Source organism: Periophthalmus magnuspinnatus, chromosome 15, assembly GCF_009829125.3.
Source record: "Periophthalmus magnuspinnatus isolate fPerMag1 chromosome 15, fPerMag1.2.pri, whole genome shotgun sequence".
NCBI classification, from domain to species: domain Eukaryota; kingdom Metazoa; phylum Chordata; class Actinopteri; order Gobiiformes; family Gobiidae; genus Periophthalmus; species Periophthalmus magnuspinnatus.
In genome coordinates this window covers 2,995,937-3,012,856 of record NC_047140.1, presented here as the reverse complement: position 1 = coordinate 3,012,856, position 16,920 = coordinate 2,995,937, and the positions used below count along the sequence as shown (strand labels likewise).

At 38.8% G+C, this 16,920-nt stretch overlaps 1 protein-coding gene across 1 annotated transcript in view; it reads left to right on the top strand.

The window, feature by feature from the left end:
• Positions 1-16,920, top strand: part of sorcs3b (sortilin related VPS10 domain containing receptor 3b) — a 101,242-nt gene that overhangs the window by 48,606 nt on the left and 35,716 nt on the right. The window contains exons 3-9 of the mRNA XM_033980016.2: positions 581-674; positions 2,623-2,781; positions 2,879-2,952; positions 9,208-9,272; positions 11,484-11,602; positions 14,745-14,834; positions 15,037-15,216. Coding sequence (XP_033835907.2) covers positions 581-674; positions 2,623-2,781; positions 2,879-2,952; positions 9,208-9,272; positions 11,484-11,602; positions 14,745-14,834; positions 15,037-15,216 — 781 coding nt within the window. The remainder of the gene's footprint in view (positions 1-580; positions 675-2,622; positions 2,782-2,878; positions 2,953-9,207; positions 9,273-11,483; positions 11,603-14,744; positions 14,835-15,036; positions 15,217-16,920) is intronic.

Sequence of the window (16,920 nt, the reverse complement as noted above, 5' to 3'; positions counted from 1 at the left end):
GTTTAACATTAGATTCACAGTTAACCAGGCATTTTTTCATGTCTTTGCAAATCCATATGCAATATTTGTAACTTGAATAAGCAATAAATATAGAAATGGCTAATTAACAAGATTAAAAAGTATTTATTGTACATTAAATTTGGGTACATTTAGTGACATTTATCTTACAGTTAGTTACATCTGGCCCTTTGAGAACAACCGTTTTGTTGACGTGGCCCTTTGTGAAAATGAGTTTGACATCCCTGATATACAGTGATGGTTCCGATGCAAAATAAAATGACAAATTCTGCTTAAAAACACATTTCCGATGATTTACCACGGTATTTCAAAGAGAATAACAGCTGCTTAAATCAGTATCTATCAAAATTTGATGTTTAGCCTGCAAACATAACATTAGTGTTAGTGTGGGGGGAAAAAAAATCAATGAAAAGACGAATTGTATACTTTGAGAAGTCAGTCAGGTCGCAGGTTAATGATTTTTAGTTAATGGATTAAAATCAGTCTCATTCTGAAATCTTTGTGGGGTCTTTGGGGTCCCACGATTGATCCGTTTGGTAATGTGTTCCTTGGCTGTGTGCAGGTCCAGTGATTATGGAAGCACCTATGTCAAGCTCAAAGTGGGATCCAGGACGGTGCTCAGCTACTTGTATGTGTGCCCCACCAACAAACAGAAGGTACAGTGCGTCCTTATGCTCATATACTGGACAATTATTGGTAATACATTATAACTTCATAACTACATCTTAATTTGGCATAATAAACCATGAAGAAAGACTTAATTCATATAGAAGAGAGCACGTGCTTTCTAATTTCAAACATAAACAGAACTAATATGCATCATTTACTGCAAAGATATGATGTACAACTAACACTACTACTTACTATTATAAAGAAATGAATCACTATTGAAATAGTTTATAGCAAAAGTTGGAATGAAGCTACAGTAAGGTTGGAAAGACTATAATATTGTGCTATTTGCTATCACAGTGGGGCAGAATCAAGAAAACATGTGCCATCGCCTTTAGGTCCTTTATAATAGGCTTTTCACTTCAAACACTTTAGTTTGGGGATTTTTCTGAAATATAACAGTAGATAATATTTTTGTCTGGGATTAAAAGCTCTTTGTTCTATCGTATTTGCCATCAGAAGCTGAGTTGGTAGAGCTTTTCCCACAGATTCACTTTTTGATCCCTGTTGTGTCCTTGGGCAACACACTTAACTGTCCTTGCCTCCTGCTGGTGGTGTACCCTCCACCAGAGAAGTTACACACTGCACCTTTAAATAAATGTACGATAAGCCCCCCACATGCCACAGGATCATTTCTACATGACTGAGGTGAAACTTGATTTTGGCAGCCTTGCTTCCGTCAGTCTGCCCAAGGGCAGCTGTGGCTACAGTAGTAGCTTACCGTCACCAAGTTTGGAAGTGAATGAATAATGACTATAGTGTAGCGCTTTGAGAGGCTTTGACAAGCCTGTAAAGCCCATTACAAGTGTAAGGCATTATTATTATTATTATTATTATTATTATTATTATTTTGGATATTCGTATGTGATTTTGAATCCACGGTGCTCCTCACGTGTGCATCAGCCAATAAACAGAGCACCAGGGGCAGGTGGAGTGACAGACACAGAGGCAGAAGATTCAAACTCAGGAAATGGAAAAAGGACAATAATTGCTTTATTACTCACCGAAGTTAAACTGTAGCGTTCATGCATGTCCTTATAGTGTAGTGTTTTAACCACAAATCCATGGCACCCAGTCTGCAAAACATTCTTATTAATCCACTTTGAAACATTCTTTAAAACAAGTAAAAAGTGACAAAAAGGCGAGAGTAGATCTTCACATGTGTCTGTTTCCATAAATCCAAGCTGCTGCTACACTATTTCCATTGTGTTTATCGCAGCTTTCTTTCTATGCAAAACATTTTACAATCCAAGTTTTACAAAATAATAACACAGGTTTGGCTTGTTGATTGTTTTGAATAATTTAGAGTCTCAAAGTGAGTTGTTTTACTGTGGACAGGAAACAGCTGACGTGAGGTGCGCTCCTATAAATGAGATGTGCTAGCTTTAGCTTTAGCTATCTCTTACAAGTCTCACTCACTCACTTTTTGTCACACATTGAAAATATGTTTAAGACTCGAAAATCCTGTTGTGTGGTGGGTTATTACTTTAATGTCACACTGTGACAAGCAGCTGACTCCACCAGACCCAGTTGACGGTCAGATCTAAGCAGAGATCTATGTAATTTTTCAAGATATTTAGCTATAAAAACACCTGTAATTAAATAAATGCAAGGTAAATAAGTTAAACACACATAGCCATTAAACATATTTATCTCCCTGTTTCCAGTAGACCAAGTTACATTTCAGACCTGTGGAGAGGCAAGCCCTCTTACAAAAAGAATGTGTTTTTTTTTAAGGATTTTTTGCTATAAAAACATCTATAAATAAATAAAATATTCCATCAGAAAAGTTACACGGCCGCCTTTAACATTCTACTGAAATGAAGTCCATGATGTTGTAGCAGCGTCTCATAACAGCAGCACACTTGTGAGAAATACTTGAGAGTGACAGAGCCTCCTGAAGCTGTATCCCTGTGTGCTTACTGTGTACTTTAGATACTGATGCTTAGCGACCCGGAGGTGGAGAGCGCCGTCCTCATCAGCTCAGATGAAGGGGCCAGCTTTGAGAAATACCCCATTAACTTCAACATCCTCAGCCTGCTCTTCCACCCCGCACAGGAGAACTGGATTCTGGCGTACAGTCACGACAGTAAGGTAAAAGCAAAAGGGAATCCATCATGTTGTGGTGGTAGTGTGTGCTGACAAAGTGATGGCAATGTCTAATAACTGTGATTTTTGTCTCTCCTCACAGCTCTACAGTTCAATGGATTTTGGAAAGAAGTGGCAGTTTGTTCATGAAAATGTCATGCCAGGGAGATTCTACTGGTATGATTTTTCTGATAACTCTGATGTTTATTTCGGGAATGATTGAATTTCATCACAAGCGTACAAATTTTTTTCAGAAATTCTCACTAAAAACATGTCAACCAGGCAATTTTCGAAGCACAACTTTGATTTTTCATGTATTGACCCCATATTAGAATTTGTTATCTGGCATAGTTTCCAAATCAAAATTTCAATCTGGAAACTAGTGTATTTTTTGACTTGTTTTTGACTTTTGGAAAGTAAACAGTTGAAGTGCTTTTCCTCGATGAATGCTATGCTAATAGAGTCATGCATTCACAATTTGCCTGCAGAATGGGTTTAGAAGTCCAGAGTTTTATCTATGATGCAACTAAATGAGTTCTCAGAGGAAGCAACTTTGGATTTATAGATTAATGAAACAAGCGTGAATGAAACAACATACGACTCCAGGCATATTTTAGCAAGAGGACAACAATATAATATGGTTATGAAGCCAATTTTACATAATATGTGTTCTTTAATGACTAATATTAAACTAATACAGAGGTAGATACTTATATCGATTGTGTAGGCAGAGATTCAATTTTTTGCATTTGATTTTTATGTCTGATACCCTTCCTACGATCATTTGCATTTTCAACATATCATATTCATTTCTGACAGCCCTAACCTACTGAAAACACATTTTGCTGCACTACATTTTGCTTGTTTCCATTAGCTTGCAACTCTCACACTATGAATCGGCAGACTGTCCTTCGCTGAGCTTGCACTTTTAACAGAAAGATATATGACAGAAAAAGTGCTTTCCATGTGAGTCCTTGGACATCCTCTGATTGAAGTCTCTAATAGTGATGTTTTAAAATAGAATTTTTCACCTTTTATTTCTGACACCCGTAAAACCTTTAGAAGCATGCCTCTCGCCTCGGGGGAGGTCAGAGCAGTAGTGTGCGGTGGCTTTTATGGGGAGACTTGGGGTGGACATCAATATTTAGCAAATAACAATTTAATAATGCCACTTTTTATACAAACTTAAACTTTATTTTTACTGACACATGACAAGCACATATACTGAGTCATTTGGAGTCAAATTAGACAAGCCTAGACCTTTAGTTTATTCATATTTTGGACTGTATTTGACCCCCTGCTTGTATAAACAGGGCTGGTCAGTGAGCTATTTGTTTCTTCACATTTGTACTACTCCTACACCTCATTTATGCAGCTGAGCTTTCAGTGCTATTGTTATCTCTGTAATTACGCAAACACAAAATGTACATTCATAAAACGATACTAACAGCAACTGTGCAGTGGTCAGACAGGTGCAGTGGTCAGACAGGTGCACTTATAATACATCCTCATGTGTCACAAACGTCCCCTTAAACAGCCCTGTGTTAGAACAGTGCTCACACTCACGTCTTAAAAAATGCATATTAAAACCACATCTTTCCTGAAGAAAGACCCGTAATAGTCCCGTTATTCCTCTACCACTGTTGCTTCATAAACACAGGTCACGAACCAAGATGCGCCCCTAGCTGCCCAACCACTGTCACTCCACTACTCCACCCGGATCCTCCATTTCACACAAATTACCCTGAAAGTAGCTCATTATTTGATTAAACATTGAACTCACAGAACAGCCAAGACTCTGAATAGCTTTGGCATGACACGATGTATCTAATAAAGCAAGACTGATATTGACCAGGTGAGCAAAACTGATATTGATGTTTATGGTAAACTTGACCCGACTCCTCAATATGAAGTGCTTGCTTTGTCTCTTTATTCACCTCATAGTGGTCAAGTGGTCACTTGTCAGCTCATTTACTCAGGTTTTGGTGCTGTCTTTCTAACAATAGAGGCAGGACGGTAGAGGCAGGACAACAGCACCATCTGCAGTCTTCTTCAGGACAGTGTGTCTGGTGTGTGTGAGTGAGGAGTTCCCCTTCTCCCAGTTTATTGTCCTGTGGGCATATTTCTGTCCTTCTAATGCCTCCCCAATCCAGCAATGTTGTTGTCCTTGTCTGGTTTACAATGAGCAGAAATTGCAGATTTCTGTGCTCCATCCGTGCCGGGTAACCATCTCCTGATCTTTAGTCATCTTGTTCAGGAGTACCTAACCGTAGGATTGGTATATTGCACATGAAACAGGTTGATGGAGGTTGATATGAAGAGACAGAGCTCAGTAATTAATCAAACTGATAACACTGACGTCAATTATTATGTTATTCAGTTACAAGACTACAATTAATTACCATCTGTTCAAATTGTTGTGTTGCTCTGCCACTCAAAACTGGGAGCAATGCCACATATCAAATCTGGAAACAAAACTGTAATAAAACATTGCAAAAAAATAACAACAATTTCAATTATGAGCCAAATGATCACGATGATCATTTTACCATATCGACCAGCCCTATTGGAGATTATGCCACAACCCAAGACTTTCTGAAATTGAAATTTACAAGATATAATAAAATGCTTTCTTACAGCTAACAGTTTTCTAATAAATGCTGAGTGCTGACACTCCCATTACTGCCACCTTATGGTGTTTAAGCTCCTGTAACATAAATATATACCATCTCAGAATGTGAGATGCCCCATTGACTAAACATTGCTGTGGCGACGGGGCAGGGCAGCTCTGAACAGTGATTGATGCTATTTGCATAATCACAGCCCTCCTGACCCTGTGCGGTCAAATGTATCCCGCGACCTTTCTGTCAAAAACAAAATGGCTCCTCCGCCGTGAACCATAAAGTAACACGAGGCTTATTACAGCCCTGTCACGTAAGCATGGCAGCGTGAATACTGTCCCTGTGTACCAACGCACAACACAACATGCTGTTTTGTGTTCACTGTCATTTAGCCTTCTCGACTGCTCGCCGAATATTGATGGAAGACACTTTTACCATGCTCCTCATAGCACGTGTCAAAGCTAGTGAAATTGCAAATGCCAGAAGGAAAGGACAATGCATGTAGGACAGATGCAGTAAACGCTCCATGCATGAAACGGATAAGAGCAGCACTACAGGTGTTTCAATGCATTATATTCACTCTGGGAAATGCATACTTCATTTGAAATAGTCTACAGGTATGGGAAGAGATAAGGGATGACAGTAGTCTGAAGATTTAAGGTTAAGGCTGTTAAAATGGTTACATGTACTTTGCTTCCAATTTCCAACTACTTCAAGAAAGTTAGCTGCCTACTAAATTGCTCCTTGATACTTTCTCCTACTTTTAAAATATAAGTTTATGAATGAGGAGCTAAAAGCTCAGTTGGTGGAGATGTTTGTCCATTAAACCAAATCTTAGCTAGCAATACATACATTGTCGTGGCCAAGATACATCATCCTCCCACCCGCTTAAATGAACGTGTTAGCTCGAGAGATTCTTGTTATGTCAAGTGTCAGGAAAATGGTGTGCATATGAGGCTGTATTTTTATTATTAGATAAAAATGCTGTATCTAAGGTATTTCAGACATTTTAGCCTGGGTCTTCCATGTTGTAATCTATAATTGAAAACCAGGGAAACAAGAACTCCAGCTGCTGGTGCAGTGTTTAAAAGTGGTAACAGTAGAAAGTTGGTTATGAAGACAATTTGAGAGCTGAAAGGATCAGAATTGGTGAAAAGACTTGAAAACACAGAGGAGACGTTATGAATTACATAATATGTGATGACATCATGCAGTGGGGTCAGTGGCTCAGTGATCAGAGCATTTGTCCACTAGCTAACAGTTGAAAATTCAATTCTCACTCAGTTCTGTTGTTGTGCCTTTAGGCATGACACTGGTAATATTACTATTTAGAAAAAAAACATTCAGTCATAAAAAAACAAAAAAACATTCAGTCATAATATTACAGTTTTAGTTGAAAATAAACTGCATGTTTTAGAAAGAATGCTGAAGATATTACATTTCATTTCACAGTATTTTAGAAGTTTTATTTGGAAATAATAAAAATATTCCCAGCAAGTTTCAGCTCCTCATATTGCATTACCTTTATTGCAGCGGTCTTTTCTTTCATATTTCCAGAGCTGTATCTTTCTCTATATCTGCCATGGAGGATCACAGACGTGTGTGTGATGTTTATGGACTCTCTGATGTGTTCGGAGTCCTGCCTCTTTTCTTCCTTCTGGATTGAGACTAATTGCCGCAGGTGGAGTTGTGCTTTCACATTGTTAGGGCTTCAACAGGATAGAGCTGTCCATCCACTCCTTGCACTCTTCTACTGTTATTTTTTTCATCCCCCTCTCCCCCTCTATCTCTCCTTCTCCCTCTCTCTCTCTGGATATATAGTGTTTACCTCCAACCTATACAATATCCAGGATGAAAAAGAAAATAGCGGTCAGATATGACAGTAGAAATCTTGCCACAAGGGGTCAGTGATCATTCTTCACTCTTGAGCATTTACCTTGTTACTATAAAAACTATTAGCAACATGAACCTAATGGATACAATTATATACTTTGTAATAACAGAGTTTTGAGCTCTGGAAGGAGATCTTTCTAAGAGAACTGTCAAGGCTGCCAACTCTCACGAGTCTGTTCACACACTCTCATGTCACACTCCTGATAAAACATCACCCCATTTCTTTAGATTGAAAACAGGCACAGCAGTGGGAGCATAATGATTTCTCCTGTAATCCTGCGGAATATGACATTTTATTTACTTCAAATTATTTCTTGTTAGTCACACCTCCTCTGCTGACCCTGTGTGTATGTGTTGATGAGTGTACGTGTGTGTATGTGTGTGCGTGCGTGTATATGTGTGTGCGTGTCTGTGCGTGTGTGTCTGTGTGTGTGCCTGCGTGCAGGTGTGTGTGTGCATGTGTGTCTGTTCATGTGTGTATGTTTGTGTGTGTATGTGTGTGTTTTGTGTACGTGCGTGTGAGTGCGTGTGTGTGTGTGAGCATGGTGTGCGTGTGTGTGCAAATGTGTGTGTGTCCATACGTGTGTGTGTGCATGGTGTGCGTGTGTGTATGTTTGTGTGTGTATGTGTGTGTTTTGTGTACGTGCGTGTGAGGGTGTGTGTGTGTGTGAGCATGGTGGGGGTGTGTGGGGGTGTGTGTGCAAATGTGTGTGTGTCCATACGTGTGTGTGTGCATGGTGTGCGTGTGTGTATGTGTGTGCATATGTGTGTGTGTCCATACGTGTGTGTGTGCCCATATTTGATGGCACAGTAACATAATGCTGACAAACATGGATTAAACATTTTGACAGTCTTTTTCGTTATTATGGTTATTATGAGAAAGCATTAGATTAAAACGAGAAGTTTTTTTTGTTAACACATAATGATTACAGGTTTTAATGACTTAGTCTCATGTTTTAACAACATCAGTTTCTTGTTTTGCTGCTTAAATCTTATAGGACTTTGTGCCAGATTCTAAGTGTTCTGGCTACTGTGTGACCCCCATTAAACATGTGCAGTGCCACTGACAGTAACACAGGCCTAGCACAGAATAGGGCCCCGCTGAAGTCTCACCTCAAGCTTCAGTGAAAAGTTAGCAGCTGTGAACTATGCAGGACTAGGCTACTCAATATGTGAATGAAATGAAGTCGGCTAACACTCCAACTGATTTTATTACAGCTTGTCTAATTATTTCCATATTGCAGAATAAAATGTGGCCCTTCCTGTATATTATATAAGCAACACTAAAAACAGGTTGTTATACGTTGTCTTCATCTAATTATAAACTTGTTTTAATCAATCACAAACCCAGAAGAAGCGTCTGGTGCAGTTAGCAGGCTAGTTGTTGTTAGGACTGCAGTCATGTGATGATGAAATGTCGCTTTAACCCTTAATAGTTTTAAAACATGCTAATAAACTCCTCCCAGCTGTTTTGCCTACTGATAGCTAGTTCTGTATTTCACAGATTGGCAGGGTAAAATAGTTTGCCATGTAGGACTTTTAAAGATTTTGTGTAATTGTGATTTGACAAAAACATTATTCCTGTTTTTTTTGTTTTGTTTTGTTTTGCTGCAATGAGCACAAAAGAGGGGACTTGACAAATTGCCTTCACTACTATTAAAACAATTGTACTAGTTGTTGTTATTGCCAGCTACGTCTTTCACAGGTTGAAAGGTAGAAAAATCGTTTGCCATGTAGGTAGGAACTTGAAAGATTTCATATAATTGTGATTTGACGAAAACATTCTTGCGTTTTTGTTGAATGATAGGACTAGACAAATTGCCTTTGCCCCGATCAACACAATTGTACTTCAACTAAAATAGACCTGTCCTCCCATTGCCCCTGAACACAACCTCTTTCTCATCTCCTTTGTTTACAGGGCTGTGATGGGTCTGGACAAAGAACCCGATGTTGTCCACCTCGAAACGCGCATCTCCAAGAACCGTGAGTCCAAACCCCCCTCCTTCTCCTCCCTCGTCCTCTTCCTCCTCTTCCTCCTATCACCAGGGACCCCCAAGGACCCCTCCGGCCGCTCATTTACAGCGAGGTCACAGGCAAGATGAGACCTGCCCCGGCTGCTCCGATTGCTCCCCCAAGTCTTGTAAAGCACAAAAGGCACCTCTCCAACAAAAGCGCAGAGTTTTAGAGGCGTGATGGATGTAGCCCGTTCGCTAATCTATCCCCAGTGTCCCGTAGACCCATCCGTGCGACTCCTGCTTCTAAACAGTGCACATATTCCGTCAAAGCAATTACGAGGCTTTTCCACGGCACCGGAAAAAAATAACTGGTTTTGTTCGTGCAGCGAGAGTAGTGGAGTCGGAATTAGCATACAATTTTAGTTTTGTCTCACGAATCTGAACTAGGTCTCAATTGAAAAGTTCCACTTCAAAAGCCTGTATTACCAGGTTAAATCTCCTCTTATTATTAATCCACCCCAGCCAACCCTCCATTTTGATTTTGCAGCTGAACTTTTGTACTGTTGCGGTAGATGCTCTAGCTAGTTTTGGGAGTCTTAAGTTTTGTAGGAGTTTTAACTATACTATGGTGTTTCGTGCGTTTTGAAGACCATACATCACAAACATTGGGCTTGAATACAACAAAACAGAAGAGCTGAGTGAAGGTGGAATAATAACAGTCGGAAAATACATCTTTTTAATTCATTTGTGTAGGAAATAGAACAATTATATAGGTATTATATGAATGAAATTAACTGGTGAAATGTACGCAAATGTACGCAACTATGGAAAGAGTTATTCAGACATTTCTATTTGGTCATTAAAATGTCTTTCTGAGTTAGTAGCAGGTATCACTGCTTACACGTTCATTTTTAACTTTATTCAAATATTTATGTTTCTATATCGTCTTTTGTCGTATCATTTATAAGAACTTCCACATTCATTAATATACAGCAAAGGAAATAAATGGGTTTTGACAAGGTGGTGACAGTTGCTCAGTTGGTAGAGCGTTGGTCCACTCATCTGAAGGTTGGATTTTTGTTCTCGACATAAACATCATTGGTTGAGCGGCTCACGGGTTGGCGGTGCGATTCCAGCTCCCACAGATGAATGCTGTTGTTTTGTTCTTGTGCAAGACACTTAACCCCCTCACCCCTGTGTCTGTGTACACTGGTGTGTGAATGTGTGTGTGAATAGGTGAGTGGATCCTTGATGTAAAGTGCTTTGAGTGCCTTGAACGTGGAAAAGCGCTGTATAAAAGTGTGACCATTTACCAAGAGTATGACTAATTAAAATAATGGTGGCGGTTGGTATATGTGGATGATTTATGTTTTGGTTTTGTGGGAGCTTCCAGTAGAAAACCCCAGCTAACCTCAAATTTCAAAAGAATGAATGCATGGTAAATATGGTGACTGACGGCTTCTAAATTGAGAATATTTACAAATAAAGTGTATTATTGATGAAAATGAGAAGTTATTTATTATTTGTTGACATTTTGATTTAATAATGCCACTGTTTTTGATAAACATGTCTATTCATACACGTTTTAGAGTTTGTATAGTAAGTGGTAAATGGTCACATTTTTATATAGCGCTTGTCCACCATCAAGTCACTCACCCATTCACACACACATTCATACACCAGTGCACATAGACACTGGGGGCGAGGTGGGTTAAGTGTTTTGCCCAAGAACACAACGGCAGCATTCATCTATGGGAGCTGGAATCGTACCGCCAACCTGTGGGTCATTGGATCTGTCTGCTCTACCAATAATGTTTATGTTGAGAGCGGGAATCGAACCGCCAACCTTCCGATCAGTGGACAAACACATAAAATTACTCACTTATGATTATCAAAATACGACTGTGATTATTTTTTATACCCAACTAATCACAGTTTGTTGATTAACCACTGCAGCCCTAATTTTGTGTCTCTAAATAGTTTTCTCTTGGTCATTTTTAGGCTTTATATAAGGGCTATATAAATATATCCAAATAAATAGCAAGAAAATTAGCTTGGATGAACAGTTTTTGTCCAGTTGACGGATTTAAAATGTGTCTTTTACTATGGATCAGACCTGGACGACTGAGGGATTACACAAACAATGGAAATGTATTGTTTTCCAGGGAAGCATCATTTTGAAAAAGACAGAAAAATATCACAGTGATTTTGGACCATAACCATGTGACTTTGTGCACAGGTGCTCAGTATGTAAAGTGCCGGGCCCAGAGGTGCAGTGAAGCCCAAAGACAGTACCTGTTTCCTGGACATGTCGATACCAACTCCATGGTGGTGCAGGATGAATACGTCTTCACCCAGGTTTGCATAACGATCCATAACACTCTTTTTCATTATTGTGGTTGCCATGTACACACACACACGCACACACAGGTATAACCTATCTCTGGCATCTCAGTGAACTTTTGTTTTGCCTTTTTCCTTCCATCCAATCCCATCAAAAGCCATGTAATGATTTTGGCCAACACACCTGTTCCCCATGGGCCTAATGTGCTTTTTGATTATGTGCTAGACAGATACGGTTGGCGCACACAAAGAGAGAGAGAAAGAAAAGTGCGAACAGACACGGCTTGGCGTCCTTATACCTGGCGCTCTGACTTTGACTCCCATTAGACCGGGTCATTATTAGAAATTTAATTTTACGACGCCCTCCGATGTCATTGATTCTCATCCCACGGTTCAGTCATTTTCTCATTCCTGGTCAACCTTGGTGCGTTTCAGCCCAGTCTTTTAATGCAATAATAGCACTTTTGGTAAATAAGACTTTGAATGTCTTTGTGGAGGAAGGTATGTTTTTGTTAATGCTGGTTTGGTTGTTTTTGGCAAGTTAGTTAGAAAAACAAATCTGGTGATTATCGGTAGGTCGGGGTGAAGGATAATGTGGTTCTTTCTTCGCTTTTTTGAAGTCTTTTAAAAGTAATTATAAGATTGATTCAAGGATGTCTAGAAACCATTTGTTAGGATAATAACAAACTTACTTAAAACCTTTTTGGGCTCTCAAAGATGCTTAAAAACATTTTCTGTAGATTGTGTCTATGTGAGAAAAAGATGTTGTGGGTAGATGAAGGAGAGGGCAACGGGAGTATGAAAATCTAAAACGGAAGTATGAAAATTTAATAATTCTCAGAAAAAGTTAAATTATGAGAGCACAATGAATGGAAAACATTTATTTAACCAAGATTCTTCCAAGTTAACAAAACTAATACATTTGCCAGATAGGGTGAAAGGTACACACTCTCACCACAAGGGGCCATTGAAGACAGAATATTATTTTATGGGGTCCGATTTACCAATGTGTGAAAAACTAACTTTTATATTTAACTAAAAAGTATTTTGCATTTTCCGTCTGATCATACATAAAGTATATTGTCTATTGTCTATGTGCAATGCCTTGGTGGTGGTCTGCACATTGCGTAGTCCTTCTAGTTTGGAAATTGCCCTCAAATGTTTATCTGTTTTCATATTACGACCAAAGCTTTAGCCCTGACCCACTTTTGAAACTAATCCTCGACTTGATTGAAACTAAAGTATGAAAAATCACTTCACAGCATTTGACGAAAATAGTGATTGGATCAAAAAAGGAAAAAATACCCATTCTATGAAGTTATTGACCAGATAGGCGCAGAGACAGTGGCTGAAAATAACTGGACACTGGTTGTCTGGTGGTGCCGATGACTTTCTTGTGACTTTCATTGCTCGGGGCAGTTGGATTTAACTTGACAAAGAGTAATGAGGTTATCGATCGAGGGACAACGAAATAAGCAGTCTTCAACACCTCCCCAAACTCTCCAGGGACCCCGAGTACAGCCAAGTGCAACATCCTCAAAAATGCAGCCTGGGAAAATGCACCCTATTGATTTTCGATAGATTATTCCATTAGGGCTCTAATGTAGTGTGTTGGGGGACAAACACAATCCTTCTAGTTGATTAGAAAATAAGCAATCAAGTAGCGTGGGCTTCAGCTGTAAGTGGATGGCGAAGTGTTGCCGCATTAAGATCCGGGAGATGTGTGCCATAGATAAACACAGTAAGATTTTGATTGATTCTAAGAGTGCGACTAATTAAAATAATGGAGGTGGTGAGGTTTCATGTGTGAATCGATAAAAGTGTATGATTCATGTTTTGTATTGTGGGAAATTGCAAAAGAAAACCTCAACTAACCTCAGATGAATGAATGCATGGCTGTGTTAGGTTGTTTTGGGAGCTAATGTAATACTGTGTGTTTCTAATTGGTTGACTATTTTGGTGCATATTTTCGTCATGCTTTATTAAGGCTGTATATTCATGATGAACAAATTGTGTTTTAAGAATGATTCAGGCTTAGTAACTACTCTCTATCATGTTATAAAGTTCTTCCTTCATGAAGAACATACCTGAGGAGGCTCTAGATGTTATCTTTGCACGTTTCAGTAATTTAGCGATCTCTTCCTGACCCTATTCGAACCCTCCTTACGATTAAAAGTAAGATTCTGTCCAAAGCTCCACCCACAAGCCTACATCACCCATGCTCCCACACGACTATTCTCCATAAATATTCAAAAACATGATACAAAACTGCACAACAACTTCACAAACCTGATGCGATGTGCAGTAGTTTCATTAGTGGGATGCACGTTGATTGTGTCGTGATAGTGCTGTGAAGGGGGAGTGACTTAGCATGAGAGCAAAGGGAGGCGAGACTCAGAATGTCAAAAATGAAAGTGAAACTAATAAAACTTTTTAATGTTCAGGGAATATAACATTTTCAAAACAATAAGAGATGATCTAAATATGTTATGTATTAGTTATTATCAGTTGATACGCCATAGAAGAAAAATCCTCCATCTTTAATTATGAGCTTAAGGTTAAGAGTTAGAGTTAAATTATTAATTAAGTAGTTATCAAACCTATCTAACTATTGTTCATTGTGAATCTAAATGTACTGATTTATAGTTCAAACTCAAAAGAGGGCAGTAAGCACAGAAACTTATTATTTTCAAGAAGGGCAAAAAGTATAATTAACTACAAAACAACAACCGGATGAAAAAATATGTTAATATGAAGGCGTTGGATTAAAAGATACAAGGGCTTGTAGCAGTAAATGAATATGCAAAAAAGTCATACACTACCACCACCAGTCACAAGGGGGCTTTCCATTCAGGTGATATTCAAAGTTTGTGGGATTTGTGACCTTGGTGGTATATATCCTCTTGCAGATTTGATTGGTTGGTTTGTGTTCACGCACTTTGAATGAAGGAGCTAATGCCTTGGCTGAGGTCTGCACTACGCCATTCTACATTTCCAAAACAGAAACCCATTTTGATAGCAGGCTTTATTTCTATGCCAAGTATTTGTTGACGGGAAGCATCTTTCATTACTCCAAACAAAGTGCATTTCATGTTTTTCTCTTACATTTTCTCCCATTCAAATATGATTGACGGCGTTTTTATGTGTGCACTACAAGGTAACCAAGTCCGGCCGCACAAGCTACTTTGTGTCCTACATGAGAGAGTCCTTCAAGCAAATGAAATTACCCAAATACTGCCTTCCGAAGGTACGCATCAAAGACAATACATAACCACGCTACAATAACCCATGCTTAAGCTATACATACCTCCATTTCAACATAAGTGACTTCAACAATGTCCCTTTGTTCTGAAATGTCGCCATATATATATATATTGAATAGACTATTTTTGTCTATGTGCTCGGAGACACTTGTACACACTCGTCCCTCATGTCCCTCTCCTCTATAGGACATGCATATTATCAGTACAGATGAGAAACAAGTCTTTGCAGCAGTACAAGAGTGGAACCAAAACAACACTTACAGCCTGTACATATCAGACTCCCCGGGGGTCTACTTCACCCTGTCATTAGAGAACCTGAGGACCAGCAGGGGACTGGCCGGGAATCTCCTCGTCGACTTTTATAAGGTGAGTGTTATAGGCATTATATGGCTCTGGAAATGTATAGCAACGTAAACATTTGTAGGCTACTAATTGGTACTTTGCATGTTTTAGAAAGGAGTAATTAACAAGGAGTTATCGAAGAAAACTGATGGCATGTCATAGAATGTTGAGTTACACGACTTGTTATGCAGAAACATGTTAATAAAACTGGAAATATTAAACACTTATTATCTAAAAAAAAGTTTAGACACAAAACTCTTACTGTATTTTCTGGAGTGTAAGTCGCACTGGAGTATAAGTTGCACTGGAGTATAAGTCGCACCAGCCAAAAAATGCATAGTTATGAAGAAAAAACATATTTCACATATAAATTGCATCTGAGTATAAGTTGCACCCCTGGCCAAACTATGAAAAAAGTGCGACTTATAGTTAGGAAAATACGATATTTATACCATCACACATTTAAAGGTGCACTATGTAACTTTTGTGGTTATCTGCCAACTTCTTGACTCTACAGATTTAATTCTCTTCTCGCCTTTGTTTCAGTACCTTGAAAAACATGTGTGAGCAGGATTGCCTCTCCACAGATGTCACCTGCTTGTGTCCATGGAGATACACGAAAATGTGCATAGTGCTCCTTTAATACAATAGTTGGTTTCATTGATTTCATTGATTTCACTATATACTGTTAATTGGATTGATCTGAAATCTTGGATCATAATAAAGGTCAAATTAAACAAAACAAACATTAGCAGCTGTAAGGTGTTACTGCATATTGGCAATGGAATATGGCGAGTTATAGTATGCAGTTATAGTAGTACACCATGTCCTTAAGAATAATCAAATATTAAATGTGCCATTAACTTAAACCCTCTCTGGAGTAAACACACAGATTAATCATTCATCCCCGATTCATTAAAGTCTTCATTACGACTGTTCAGACATTATAAATGCATTGACACCTCTCCATACAAACACGGTGTAAGCATTAAACCTGTGTGTGTCTGTGTGTGTGTGTGCGCGCTATACTGAAGTCCTGATGAAACAGTCACTTCCGATTACCTCTCTGTGAGCGCCCCCAGCCACATAACACTCTCCCATTTATCTGTAATTATGAACAAATTAGTCACAAATTATTATTGTGGCGTCCGAGTTCAAATGGAGCATACAACAAAGCGCTGTGCATGATTACATATTATTACACCAATTAAGTCAAGTAGTGTAAAGTAAGTGGTGTATTACTGGTCTAATGACATGTACAGACTGTAAACAAAAGGGTTTTATACATATGCTGTGGGGGAGTGCAATTAACACATAAATAAATGAGACACATGTTAGCAAGAAGTAAATGTAGGAAATACTTGAGTTAGCATAACATCAGTTTCATATTGTGCATTGCTGTTACGACTACTGAGTCTTAACTGCCATAGCGGTCTGTCTGCATGACTCTCTTTGATGCTATTCCTTTTGAATGTTTTGCAGTATGGCATTAATCTACTGTATTTTCTGGACTATACGTCACACCAGCGAAAAAAATGTGTAATAATGAAGAAAAAACATATATAAGTCGCACTGGACTATAAGTCACATTTTTGGGGGAAACTTATTTTACAAAATCTAAGACCAAGAACAGACATTTTATCTTTAAAGCCAAGTTATAATAACAACAATAAAATAGAGAACAACAGGCTGAATAGCAGTACAGCACGCTAACGTAACACATAGACA